The sequence below is a fragment of the Gopherus flavomarginatus genome, chromosome 20 (assembly GCF_025201925.1).
Source record: "Gopherus flavomarginatus isolate rGopFla2 chromosome 20, rGopFla2.mat.asm, whole genome shotgun sequence".
Taxonomy (NCBI): Eukaryota; Metazoa; Chordata; order Testudines; family Testudinidae; genus Gopherus; species Gopherus flavomarginatus.
In genome coordinates this window covers 7,924,172-7,938,700 of record NC_066636.1, presented here as the reverse complement: position 1 = coordinate 7,938,700, position 14,529 = coordinate 7,924,172, and the positions used below count along the sequence as shown (strand labels likewise).

Sequence of the window (14,529 nt, the reverse complement as noted above, 5' to 3'; positions counted from 1 at the left end):
ATGGGCAGGGAGCAGCTGGGACCCACACATGTGCACCCTAGCACACCCTAAGGGAGTGGCAGAGCTCATTTCTAGTTCAGACCCATCTTTTTAAAAAAGAACTTTTAGGTAGGATTAACATACATCTGTACTTTCCCGGACATGTCAGGCTTTTTGGTTCTTAAATCACCATCCGGGAGGAAAATACGGACGTATGGTAAACCTACTGGTACAAAAAATACATACTGTGGCAGAACTTTTTATAGGGAACCGGTTGTTAAGAACTGAAAGGCTTTTTTTTCCCCAATCATCCCTGCGGGGCCCCGCCAAAAATGTTCAAATTGGGCCCCGCACTTCCTAAAGCCGGCCTGCCAGCCACGGCTGGGATTCAAAGGGCTCTGGGCTGCTCGCAAAGATTCCCGGCCGCAGCTGAGGTTTAAAGGTCTCAGGGCTCCCCACCGCCACGGGCAGCCCAGAGCCCTTTGAATCCCGGCAGCAGCTGAAATTTAAAGGGCTCAGGGATCCCTGTGGCTGCAGGCAGCACAGAGCCCTTTGAATCCCGGCGGCAGCTCCAGCGGATGGAGTGAGGCTGGGATTTCAAGGGCTCAGGCTCCCCTCAGCAGCAGGAGCTCTGGGACCTTTAAATCCCTGCCCCAGCCCTGAAAAGCTCCGGGTTCCCCCAGTCGTCAGAGCCCCAGGCCCTTTAATTTGACCCTGAGGGCTCCCAGCCACCTCTTTGGCTGGGAGTCCCTGGTTGATTTAACATCAAGTAACACCTCCCCACCACCAACCTTCCTTTTTGACCCACAGCTGTTTTGGTGGGGCGGCGCTGGGGAAGGAGGGTTTGTTTCTGCAGGGCTGGGCGGGGTGTTTCCGCTAGGCCGGGAGGTCCTGAGTAGGGGGTGTTTCCGCAGGGCCTGGGGGTTTTGGTCCTCAGCTGTTTTCTTTGGAGTATTGTGGCCCTCGCTGTTGTACTCAAAGTACTGTACAGGAACTTTTCAGGGGGATTAAGGCAAAATGCCACATTTATTAGCAATACAGGTATCAATTAATACTCTATGATATGCACATGAGATATATATCACAGTCATGCATTCACGCACACACACAGACATAAACACACTCCGTCTTGCTGTTGTTACCAACTAGTTGCTCCCCTTAACTGCACTGGCCAGGTGAGTTAGATGGGGGAGGGGTGGAGCCGGGCTTCTACCGATCCAAATCGATAGTCCGATGGTGACAAGACGAGATCCGGGGTCCTTCTGCAAGACACCTCGCATTTATAGCAGCTTCCCTCTTATGTAAATCTAGACCAGATTCAAAATCTGGGTCTGCTTCCGTTGGTCTTTGTGCTGCTTTTCTCTGGGTGTTGTCCCAATGCTGCTCAAAGAGGGTGTTTTCTAAAGAAGGTGCTTGCTTCTAATCCCTGAGGCCATCAATATGTCTGTTCTTCTTTATTGGGCCCACTTGACAAGTTGTATTGTCCTTTGCTCTGGCTCCCATTCCCTCTTCAACTGTTGTAGCTGTCTGGAGGTGGGTGTCTTCCAAGCCTCACTCATTCACACCTCATTCAGTCAATAGAGCAATTGATTACAGAGTGCGGGGGAAGATCTTATTCTACTTCTAGCAAAAAGGCATATGTTTTCTTTTATTTTAACTATACTATCCTTAGGGGCTATAACATTTGATACAAAGTTTTCTACCAATTTTCTATATAGGGATCTAATACAAAGTTGTATGAAAATAGAGAGGCACAATGCCAAGTCATATGAATTACAAAATAACATCATGCTGGATGCAATGTCATAAAGATACTTAATACAGAAAGATACTTAATACAAAATAACACAATGCAACGTTATAAAGATTTATAGAGATAGTTAATACAGAGATTTCTCTACATCACCGCTTTACGAGTTGTGCAGGCCTGCTGACGGCATTCGCGGGGCTTCTTGCTCGTGTGGATTCTCTGATGCTGAATAAGGTGAGAGCTGCGATTGAAGGTTTTCCCGCACTCACTGCATTCATAGGACCCCTCCTGTGTGTGGATTCTCTGATGCCGAATAAGGTGTGAGCTGCGACTGAAAGTTTTCCCGCACTCACTGCATTCATAGGATCTCTCCCTTGTGTGGATTCTCTGATGCCCAATAAGGTGCGAGCTGCGACTGAAAGTTTTCCCGCACTCATTGCATTCACAGGGCCTCTCCCCTGTTTGGATTCTCTGATGTTGAGAAAGGCCTGATCTGTAAGTGAAGTTTTTCCCACACTCAGCACATGTATTTTTTTTGCTTTTCCCTGCAGATTTCCTGCTGTATTCTGGTTTCCTTAAGGCCCTTCTGAGTTCCCTGACAGGAAATAAATTTATCCATTTCCTCCCCTGGCTGGTTTCCCTGCTCTTTTTCTGGTCTGTGCTGAACCTCACACGTCATTGCATCACCTGCTGTGATAGAGACAGAAACCTCAAACAGGGATGGAAAGGGGAAGGCCAAACCAAAACAAGTGCTGGACAGAGGTCAAATAAAAATCAGGAACTCAGCTCCTCCCAACAGGAGAGAGGAGGGGATCAATTCAGCCTTCACATCCCATCCAACTTCACAGGGGGAAGGGAGAAAGCTACTGCCCGGTGTCTGCTAGCATCTATAGGAAGCCTTGAGCTATATTTACCCTGCTGATGCGACCTCTGCTACGGACAATAATGAACTGAGAGACTTCCCAAGAGCTTTGTAGGGCATCCTAGATGTTTCCTTCAGGCACTTACAGATTCTGAGTTGGTTTAATGTTTCCTCATCTGTGCGGAGAGATCTCAGGATCTCTCTTTCCTCTGAACCCTGGAGCTCTGGGACCCATGGCTCTTCCCTTTGTTCCAGCTGGGAGATCATATCACGTTGGAAAACCAGAAACTCCGCTCAGATGAAAGAAAACAAAGGAGTTCAGTTGATTTCATACAACTTGATCATCAAAAACATTCTATTAATTTATCTTCAGTGCTTAGTGTGACCTAGTGTGCCTGGGGCAGTCCTCACTGAAAATGCCAAGGTCAGAGCAGGCTGAAAAAGGGAGAGCAGATGCTCCCCAAACTGGTGGTTAACACTGAAGTTAAACTCACTGACCAGTCACAAACTGTGCTTCTGATCCCACACACTGGTTAACGAGATTCTGAAAAAAGAAATCACACGGCCCCCTTTATTGCATGACAGTTCTCTCACTCCTAATCAGCAACTAGGTCCCGTACAGTGAGAGGTTATTTAAAAACTCTGCTCACTGTGATACAGCATGGCCAGAGGGCAGCAGGAGAGTGATCCTAATTGGATCCAGGAAGTGGGTGGGTAGAAGGTTAGCCACATTACCCAGGTTTGGATCTCATCCAAAATACCATGCTGCCAGCCAATCCTTTAGCAGTTAAACTAAATGTTTAGAAGAAAGAACAAATGAAAGAATGAAGTTAAATTCCATCCTTCCAGACTATTCTTTAGCATCTAAACTAAAGGTTTAAAAGAAAGAAAGACAGAAAGAAGTTAAATGGAAAAGCAGTCAGATACATTCCAAAATGGATATATCAGGTTCTTAGCAGTATTGGTGAGTTGCTGGCTTGAAAGTCTGTCTGGAACGCATCCACAGCTTGGATGGGTCATTCAGTCCTTTGTTCCAGGGTTCAGTTTGTAGAGAAGTTGCTCCAGAGGTAGGAAAGGGGATTGAAGACAAGATGGAAATGATGCAGCTGCGCTTTATATTCCTTTTGCCATGTGGCTTGTACTTCCTGTGTCCCAAACACAAGCTTCACAGCACATGTCATGGAAAAGCTTTGGAGGTTTCATTACACAGGCAAACCCCGGCATGTCTTGCTGACTCAATAGGTGTATCCCCTTGGTCCATGGGCTCATTGTACAGCTGATGACCCTCAATGGGCCATCAAACACGCTAGGCAATGTTGATGCCAATATGTCTGGGGGTGTCACCCAGAAAAACTGCACAAGTCTGGAAATACAGATATACCCTACATATCTGTAACTCACAATACAAAGGTGATAGAAACATAGAAACAAAATTATCATACTTGGCAAATCATAACATTTTCACTGACACTTTACATGGCATACCTAGCATGATTCATTGCAATTTTATCAGATTATATTATTTTATTATTAATACCAAAGTGTCTCACAATTTCATGCAGTCTCACACTTGCTAAACTAGTGAATTCCCAGGACCAGTTCCCCAGGTCCTTGAAGATGCCAAACATTGTGCTTATGAGGGATTGAAATACCCACATATCTGCTGGGAACACACACACAGACACTGTGTCAATCTGTACCCCTGTGTTCACTCTTCTAGAAAATTATGATCAATTTTGTTCCCAGTATGGCTTGTGAGGTATCATTAGAAAACGCATAACCTACTGAATATTATCCTCCTGTTAAAATGTGTAGTAACACTGTATGTAAAATTGTGAGATTTTACAGTATGATATTACTGAAAAAGTTACAGTTCTGGGGAACACCCACAGACCAGTTCCTCAGAGACAGCAAGGCAAACAGCTGGTCAAACAGCCATTCTCCTGCAGGGGGAAGGTGTGAAGACATTAAGGGCTGGTCTACACTACGGGGGGAAATCGATCTTAGATACGCAAATTCAGCTACGTGAATAACGTAACTGAAGTCGAATATCTAAGATCGGATTACTCACCCATCCTCACCGCGCGGGATCGATGTCCGCGGCTCCCCCTGTCAAATCAGCAACTCCGTTGGGGTTGGTGTTGTTCCGGAATCGATATAAGCGTGCTCGGGGATCGATATATGGCGTCTAGATGAGACGCCATATATCGATCCCCGAGCAATCGATTTTAACCCGCCGATACGGTGGGTAGTCTAGATGTAGCCTTACATTCCATCACAGGGACCTATTGAGGCTGTTGTGGAAAACGACCACAGGATTAATATTTGAATCAGCTCAGCCTGAGGCTCTTTTCTTGGTTACAAGCAGGCAGGGGGCGACAGCTATTGGAATACTGTTCCCGAGCTAAAAATCACACAAGCCTTTTACAGCTTAAAACCACAAACAATGACACATACGTTGCACGTTAATTTCCTTATTTGGAATATATTGCAAAATATGATGCAGGTCAAAAGCAAGCTGAACAATCAGTTTTCCATATTTGGCCTTTCCTGTTATTTTTATTACACCTGGTGATATGGGAGCAAGACTCTCCATGTCTCAAGAAATGTCACTACCAACCTAGGCCATTTTCACATGCTGGGGTGCAATCCAGATCAGCGAGGAGTTGTGTCATCTGTAATCCTGGGTGAGATTCAGTGTTCTGCTGCTGGAGCTCCCCTGTCTGGATACTCCCAGCCAGCGTTCACGGACGCACTGAGTGTCTGTATGATAAGTAACCCTGGACTGGCAGCTCTGACTCCAGCCGCCTGCTTGTTACACCCCAAGCACATTCTGGTTTGGGTAGAGAAGGCTCAGGGTTTGAGAGAAGGCTGGGGGTAGGAAGCTTCTGTTCATTATGCTGGACCTAACCCCAGTTTTACTTGAGTAAAGAGGAGATATTTGACATTGTGTGATGCTGCTCCTGTGCTCTGTCCCCAAAGTGTTCTGCAGCAGAGGAGGGTCTCTGGTAGTATGTATGTTACTGGCCTATTGGGGTGATGCTGAAACAGGACAGGGTACAGAAGGCATTGTGGGGGTGGCATGAACCTTCACTCTTCATTTCCCCTTCCAAGAACAGAAGGGACAGGAATCCTTACCGAGCAAGACCATCGTCTCATAGTTCCCCTGCATGACATCTCTGTAGAGGGCTCTCTGAGTGGGGTCCAGCAGAGTCCCCTCTTCCCTGGAGAAATACACAGCCACCTCCTCGAAGGTCACCGGCCCCTGAAAGAGCAGGAGTCCAATACTCAGTACCTGCTGACCCACTCACAACCCCACTATTCACGGAACAGCAGCACCAGGGAAATGGAAGCTCCGGGAGGCACATGTTAACAGAGTCCCACCTCACCTTGCTTACAGCAGCCAGGAGGCATCAGAGGGTATAAAGAGAGAACCTTTGTGTCTCCCATCTGACAGACAGAAGCAGGGTCTTCACATTTATCACATAGCTACTAGCCAGAGCTTAATATAGGAGATGGGGCTGTCTCTGGACCCTGATAGTGGCTCCCTGGTAGGAATCCAAGCACTCTCCAAATAAAATATATGGAAGAAAGGGGAAGTCAATCATAAAGAATAGAAGTTAGAAGGTCAGAATTGTAGTGCCCATTAACAAAGGTTTAGAGAAAATAGAGCCTATCAAACTAACGGGATATCCTTATTGGATGAGATCAAAAGTTTGGTTGCAGCTAATAGTATTGATGTAATATAACTAAACTTCTGTAAGGGACATGACTTGATCACCACAATATTTTTACTAAAAAAACTAGAATGATACAAAATAAACACGGCATACATTAAATAGATTAAAAACTCTGATAGTAAATGGGGAACCATGATCGAGTGGATTTCTTTCTAGCAGGTTCCTGCAGGGATTGGTTCTTGGCCCTGTGCTATTTAACATTCTTATCCATGACTTAGAAGAGAGTAGAAAATCATCACTGATAAAGTTTACAGTTGCCACAAAGATTGGGGTTGGTGGTAATTAATGAAATGTCAGTAGATTCAGGCTCCATCACTGAGAGTCTGGGAAGTTGTCCCAGCCCAGGCTGGAGGGTTATTTCCTGTTCCACAAAGAGGGGAAGTTCCATTCCCAACTCCTGTGCCTTGAAATTAGGACCTGACACTACACCCCCATATTCATCATAGTGGTATGATTATAATATGATTAGGACATAATTATGATCTATTTTGTAGAAGATGCATCATGTGTGGTGTCACTGGAAAAGTTCTGATTTGCTGAATATGATTATCCTATTTGTGTGCACATATGATGTTCGTATCTGAAGTTATGGATATTGACTCTGTATCTGTATTTCAAATGTGCTTACTCTGGGTAACACCCATAATGAGCCTTTCAGGTACAACAATCAAGAAGCCAGACAGTGCTGATGGCTCAACAAAGACAATGGACTGTGGAAGAGCTTAGCCTTCCTGTGAATGTTTCAGCCAGCCTATGAGTCATGGCTACTATGATTCAGCAGGGCCTGTGACCAGACCACATGACACTAAACTCCATTTTAGTACCTGTATTTTTCCACAAACTGGACTAGGAACTGAGTTTGGAACAAAAGGTTCCCACCATATGGAAAAGCTACATAAGGTGGGGTGTGACATCATCTCTTGGCCTCATTCTCCACACAAGAGAACTCCTGGAAACACCTGAGAAACAAAAACGGATGTGGGGGAAGTGCTGCTCCCAGGATCAAGAGATTTCTGGCTTGTGTATGGAAACTTGGGGGAATGCTTGTACCATCAGTCAGGGTGAGAAATTGCTAATTCAAATTCTATCCATCTAGTATGTTAGGCTTAGTCTGAGTTTTGGTTATTTGCTAAATAATCTGCTTTGATCTGTTTGTTATCACTTATAATCACTTAATCTATCTTTCTGCAGTTAATAAACTTGTTTGATGCTTTATCTTAACCAGCGTATTTTGAGTGAAGTGTCTGGGGAAAATCTCAGCTTGTTGTGCACATCTGTCCCATATCGAGGGGAAGGGGAACTACATTAATGAGCTTGCATTATAGAGATCCCTGTGCACTATTAGATGGTATCATTCTGGATTTATACTACAGCAAGTGTGCAAGGTTGGGGAGTGGGAAATTGGCTCTTGTCTTCTATCTGTCCTTGAGTGGCTTAGGTAATGCACTCAGGTAGCTTAGTTGGCTGCATGGCGCCACCTGCTGTTGTGTTGGGTGATAACAGGCCCTGGAGAGGCTGGCGAAATCTCCAGCAAAGCAGTGTGAGAAGGGCCAGCCCAGCGTGAGGGTTAGAGGACACAGCAGTTCCCAGAAGCTCCACAAACTGCCTCCTGAGGGTGACAACCCATCACGCCCTATACTACACAAGTCTCAGCAGGTTTGAAACATGCTGTCCCCTCCCTTTCTCCACCCGAGATATTTCCTGCTTCCCACCACCTCTAGCAATTCCCACCCTCTTATGCATTTACTGCTCCTCAACCTCCAAGCAGAGCCCGCCACCCTGATAATCTCTTACCTGAGCCAGCTCCATTGCAGCCATTTCCTTGCCCCTGGGAGGACGAGATGATCTGCAGCGAAACATGGATGTTATTCTCTGGCCTGCCGGGGTGAAAAGGGCAAGGTGTGAGAATTCAGACTAGGCTTTTGTCCATTCCACAAGCCGATTCCCCCCAGCTTTTCCCCTGCTAATGCACATTCTAGGTTCTAGCACACTGTGAAGCACAGAGTGACCTTATTCCAGTACAGGCCTAGCCCCCTCCCACCAGGGTGTAACCCTCTGACACATGGGGAAACCCTCCCAGTAACAGTCTCTCTCTTACACGTATCAAGTTTGCGGACAACACCAAGCTGGGAGGGGTTGTAAGTGCTTTGGAGGATTGGATTAAAATTCAAAATCATCTGGACAAACGGGAGAAATGATCTGAAGTAAATAGGATGAAATTCAGTAGAGACAAGTGCAAAGTACTCCACGTTGGAAGGAACAATCGGAGGCCAGAGAAGAGCAGAAACAAAGGAGTCACTTTGGGGGATTCTCCCTGTCATTGTCCCCAAGGCAGCTGTCTCAGGTTTACAAAGGTGTTTCATGTTCCAGCCTTTATACAGTCTCTCCTGGGAGTGCCCCTTTCATGGACTGGGCCTAGTTTTAGTTTTTGGTAGTTAACAATCTTGGTTTATTGTTCATCTAACCAGTATGTGTGGATTGAAGTGTGTTGGAAACTCTGTTTGGGATAACAAGCTGGTGCATGTCATTTTGCACTGATGAAATGACAGACTTCATATGAGCTTGTGTCGTTCAGTAGCGTGCTGGACAGTGCAAGATGCACATTTCTGGGGGAAAGTTGGGCACTTGAGAATTTGCTGGTTTTCTCCTGAGGTGTAATTCATGAGTGGCTGTCTAGCAGCACTCAATACTGTGTAGCTGGGAGTGAGTTACATGCTGGAGACTGTGTGTTAATTGGCCAAGAGGGGCTGTTCTCGCGGGAAAACAGTGGAAAAGGCACCCCATGCTGGAGGACTGAGGGGACAGCTATTTAACAGTCCAGATTGTACTCTGGGTAACGTCACAGACACTCATTATGACAGAGCCTCTTACAACACAGAGAAAGTAAATCCATGTCCCAGAAATCGAAGACTCCAGACAGAGGGCAAGTGTCCCTGGCACTGCTTCTTGCTGACAGAGAGGTTCAGAGACAGTGCGAGAATCCTGGGGAAGCTGGGAACAGGAAGCATGGGCTGGTGGGTTTCGGTGGAGAAAGGGAACAGGAAGGGCAGGGATATTACTGAATCCAGGATCTCAGCAGTGCTAGATGACAGGATAGCACATAGTGCAGCCCATTGGAAAACACAATCCCAACTATACATACAAAATGATGGGGTCTAAATTAGTTGTTTCCACTCAAGAGATGGATCTTGGAGTCACTGTGGATAGTTCTCTGAAAACATCCACTCAATGTGCAGCAGCAGTGAAAAAAAGTGAACAATGTAGGAAATAATTAAGAAAGGGATAGATATGACAGAATATCTCATAGATCATATTTGCTGTTTTTACAAATATGATCTATGAGATATTCTATGATACACCCACATCTTGAATACTGCATGCAGATGTCACCCCATCTCAAAAATAGATATATTGGAATTGGAAAAGGTTCAGAAAAGGGCAACAAAAATGATTAGGGGTATGGGACAGTTATGCCAGACCTAACCCCCAGTTTCACTTGAGCAAACAGGAGATATTTGACACTGTGCAATACGGCTCCTGTGCTCTGTTCCCAAAGTGTTCTGCAGCAGAGGAGGGTCTCTGGTAGTATGTGTGTCACTGGCCTATTGGGGTGATGCTGAAACAGGACAGGGTACAGATGGCATTGTGGGGGTGGCGTGAACCTTCACTCTTCATTTCCCCTTCCAAGAACAGAAGGGACAGGAACCCTTACCCAGCGAGATCACAGTCTCATAGTTCTCCTGCATGACATCCCAGTAGAGGGCTCTCTGAGTGGGGTCCAGCAGAGCCCACTCTTCCCTGGTGAAATACATAGCCATCTCCTTGAAGGTCACCGGCCCCTGAAAGAGCAAGAGTCCAACACTAAGGACTTGCTGCCCCACTCACAGCCCCACTATTTGTGGCAGAGAGGAGTGAATCAAATGGAAGCTCTGGGTGGATCATAGTCAGGAGAGTCCCACCTCGACCTGGCTCAGAGTATCCAGCAAATGCCAGGGTGAGGGGATGAAGAGAGAGCCCCTTATCTCTCCCAGCATATCCATCACCCCCCTACTAGCCACTGGCTGATACAGGAGATGGAGCCCCTAGCAGGGTCCAGGGAGAGCTCGCTGGTAGGATGCCCAACACCCTCCTCATTGTGAGGAGCGGGATATGAAGGGAGAGGCAGCTCCAATAAGCCTGACTCATGGGTGTCCCCTTTATATCTCACAGCAGCTGCTGGTTAGTGAGGTCAGGCTCCAGCACTAGGATTCTGGTCAGTTTGACTAGCTCCATGTAGGTGGGTTATTTTCTCTCTTCACAAATTAGGGCATTTCCACCTCCAAACCTCCTGGGTCTGTTCCTAGAATCTAGGCCACTTAGTAAATAACTCCCAGCAGGTCTGCCACACCCTGGCCTCCTCCTTTCCCCACGCTGTGAATTTCCTGCCCCGCTCCAACCTCCAAACCAGACTCTGCAAACCTTCCCACCTCTGGTGTATTTGCTCTCCCTTTCCTCCAGCAGGAACCCACCAGCAACCCCCCGATAATCTCTACCTGGACTGACTCCACTGCAGCCATTTCTCTTCCCTGTCCCACGCCAGGCTGGGATGAGCTGGAGCAAAAGATGGACGTCATTCTGCAGCCTGTCTGGGGGAGAAGGGCAGTTGTGGGCGTTTCAGAACCGGTTTTAGTTAATTTCACATCACAATTCCCCCAGGCCCTTTCCCTGCAGACAGACACCCTAGATTCTGTCATGCTGGGAAATGCTCAATCTGTTTATTACAATTTAGACCTGGCCCCTCCTGCCAGGCTAAGTCCACAGACACATTTTTAACCTCCCTTCTCTCTCCCCTCACCCCTTCTCTGAACACAAGGCTAGAAAAGAGCAGAACCAAAGGAGTCACTGTGGGGGATTCCCTCAGACACTGACCCCACGGCAGCCACACCCCAGCAGGGGGAATATGGAGTCAGGAACTGGCTTTTGCTCTGTCTGATCCTTGTTTTGTTCACTGGAAAGTGGTTCTGCCCCAGGATGCAGCAATACATGTGTCTGGGTGGACTAGAGAGCTGGAAATCTCTCCCCCACATTCATTTCTCCCACTGCCCCTTTCAGTCTCTCCTTCCCCTGTCCTCTCTCCCTGCCCCTCTGGCGGGGACAGTCCCATTCCTGGGGGCTTTGCTCTCCCATGGCTGGATTTCCTCCTGGCAACCGCTAATGGGAGGAGAAATGAGGTGGTGGTGTTTGTGCAGAGTCACTTTCTTGCCAGACCCTAGGACATTCCCTGAGGTCTTTCAGTTACCTGGAGACTCTGGCTCAGAATTTAGTAGTAACAGGGCCCAGGGCTGCCCTAGGGGGCTAGGACCAGCTGCAGAAAGTCATCCCCTGGGCCGGGCAGAGAAGAAGCTTTAATTAAGGTCACTTCCCAGCACAGAGCCCCACTGGGGGAGCAGCAGCTGCCAAGCCTGGTCTCCCAGATCACAATGGAGGCTGCAGTCTCTGACCCAGGAAGCTGAACCCCAATATCCTGAGCAGAGAGGGACAGAGCGTTTGAGCAGCTTCCCTCCTTTAGCTCTCTGGGGAGAGCAGCTAATGGGAGCCCCTCCTCACAGGGAGAATGGCTGATCTCATTTGACCCACTGTCCATCTGGAATCACTCCTTGTCTTTCCATACAGTGACTCTGGATTAACAATGGTCTCAATGACACCAGATTTCAGAAAGAATGAGTCCAGAATGCTGTGGAAAAGACCACCGTGTGGCAGTGCTGACTCCCTTCCCACCTCCCTCACCCCCGCAGATCTAGGACAAGGACTGGGGGCACAAATTATCCAAAGGGAACCGAAAGTTCCTGCAGTTTTCAAAAGAGGAGAAAAGCAAAATCTGTGATTTCACACTAACAGTGTTTGCTGAGTGGACAGAAAGTTATCACAGTGACAGGGCACGTGACTGGGGAATGGACTTGGTGACCTGGTGACTAGGAGCCAGGACTCTGGCACAAGTTGACCAGAGAGAAGGATCATGGTTAGCAGCAGCCCCCAGACACCCCCTAGTACCCAGAGCCCAGACCCCCCAGCCAGGGGCCCCAGACACCCCCCAGCCAGGGGCCCATCAGATATTCCCTGGGACGCAGCCCCGAGTCCCTGGCCAGGGACCCCAGATACCCCTCAAAGCTCCACCGGCCAGAGAACCCCCACCACACCATGATTGCCAGGTTGGGAATCCCAAAGGGTTACCCCCACCAATAGCCCCCAGCAGCCAGAGACACCCTCAAGGGACCCCCCCACTGGGAACTCAGTCCCTCACTGCCTGCCTAGGAACTCCCCCACCCTCCAGCATGATCTACCCTGACATTTGCCTGGGACCCCCTCCTCTGCCCAGTGTGACCCCCTGATGCTTTACAGTGGGACCCCTCACTCTGCTTCCCTGGCATGCCCTCACCTAGTGCCAGGGATCCCCTCCTCCAGCTCTGTGCACTGGGCATGGCAGGAAAACCAGGAACCAGCAGGGGAAGCACAGACAGAGCCCCTGGCACAGAACCAGGCTCCCTCTAACCCTCTGTCCCGCCTCCCCAAGAGACACCCACCCCCAATGTTCTGCAGCCACCAGGCCCCCAGCGATACCCACCTCCAGGACCCATAGCCTCAGGGATGGGCACATCAGAACCACCACCCCCGAAAACCCCAAACCTCCACAATCCACCAACCAGACTAGGGTACCCCATGTCCAGCCACCCAGAGGCCTCCCCCTACCACAATGCCCCTTCAGCGGCAATGTCCCCACCCAGACACCTTCCCTGCCCCTGCAAGTGTTACCTCACAGAGTGTGAGAAGTGGCTAGAAAGTTAACACCACCTCCTGCTGGCCAGTCACACAGGCAGAGGGAGCCTGGGGGGTGCTTCTTTAACAGGAGAATGGAAGGCCTGGAGGGCAAGAAAGGTCCACGGGCTGTCACTACCAAGTAATGGCCACCATGGATCCACCCCAGAGGCGGCTGCATCTTAGCACATTGGGAAACAACCCATCATATTCAATTAGAATTAAAACAACTAGAGAGAAGTGGGGCAAATGTTTGGGGTAGTTTATATCAATCTTTGAGACACGCAGAGAGAACCTGTCACAAACGACATTTGATAACATGAGAGAAAACCACCAAGATCGGAGGGGATTTGATGTTGCTATTAAATAACTAGTGGAAAAGGGGGACTGTTGGACTGGATTTTATATGACTGTCCAATACATAAACAGAATGTGATGGTCCCCCCCGGCCCCGGGGCAACCATTCACGTGAGCAGCTCAGAGCCCTTTGAGGAGCTGATTTAACAGGGGGGGGGAGCTGGAAGGCTCCCTGGACAATGGAAGGGGGCAGCAGGGGGATTGGGAAATGGGGTCTGGGCAGTCTCCATGGGGGATGTGCTCCTCCCTTCCCTTCCCTGCCCTGGCAGAGAACGGGAACCTCATCCTATCCCACTCCAGTGGGAGCCATGTTCTGGGGAATGACCCAGGGCAACAATTTCCCACCCAAACAAGGACAAATCGCTGCAGATAAAATGGGTGGGAAAATCCACCCCCCATCGGAGAGATTTTAAATTGACATTTGAGAAGTATGGAGAGAAAAGGGAAAATTAAAGGCAATTAGAGAGCTGATCATTGGGGGGGGGGAAATCTCCCTGGATTTTATAGCCACGTGTGATAATGAGAGAGAAAAGGGGAAATCTTGAGAGAATGTGTGTGTGGGACAAAGTGGCAAAAACAGGGACAGGATCCAGTTAACTCACCTCCCCCCGCACCCCGGGAATGTCCTGGCTGCACAGAGACAGATCTACCGCCCTTCACCCCAGTGACCTCCCCCTCCCTGCAACTCCGGCTTCTCCCCGCCCTGACACCCCACAGACACCAAAGGGGGGGGGCTCTGCCAGCGCCTCCCCCTGAGCTCAACTCCTGCTCCTCCCCTCAGCCCGGATTGTGCCCTTTAGCCCCCCACCCGACCCTGCCTCCAGCTGCCTGACCGCCCCCGCCCATCAATTTCCTGCTCAGCGCCCCCCCCCGCACGCTCCCTGTTACTCCCCCGCCCCGCTCCAGCCCCGCCCCCAGCGCCCGGCGGAACGTTACGGCTGGTCCGGGCAGGGGGAAGGGAAGCGGCTTCAGCGGCTGTTACTGGGCATGCGCAGTGCCCGGGAGTAGCACATTGCTATGGGGAGCGATTTAACACACCGCCCCCCTCC

General features: G+C 48.9%; 1 protein-coding gene and 1 long non-coding RNA gene across 2 annotated transcripts in view; one reads left to right on the top strand and one right to left on the bottom strand.

Moving 5' to 3' along the window:
• LOC127037812 (zinc finger protein 333-like) overlaps positions 1-14,529 on the bottom strand; it is a 1,302,204-nt gene that overhangs the window by 722,450 nt on the left and 565,225 nt on the right. Inside the window, exon 4 of the mRNA XM_050929916.1 lies at positions 8,126-8,208. Coding sequence (XP_050785873.1) covers positions 8,126-8,208 — 83 coding nt within the window. The remainder of the gene's footprint in view (positions 1-8,125; positions 8,209-14,529) is intronic.
• The window catches only part of LOC127037876 (uncharacterized), a 216,318-nt gene that overhangs the window by 62,943 nt on the left and 138,846 nt on the right, over positions 1-14,529 (top strand). The window lies entirely within an intron of this gene.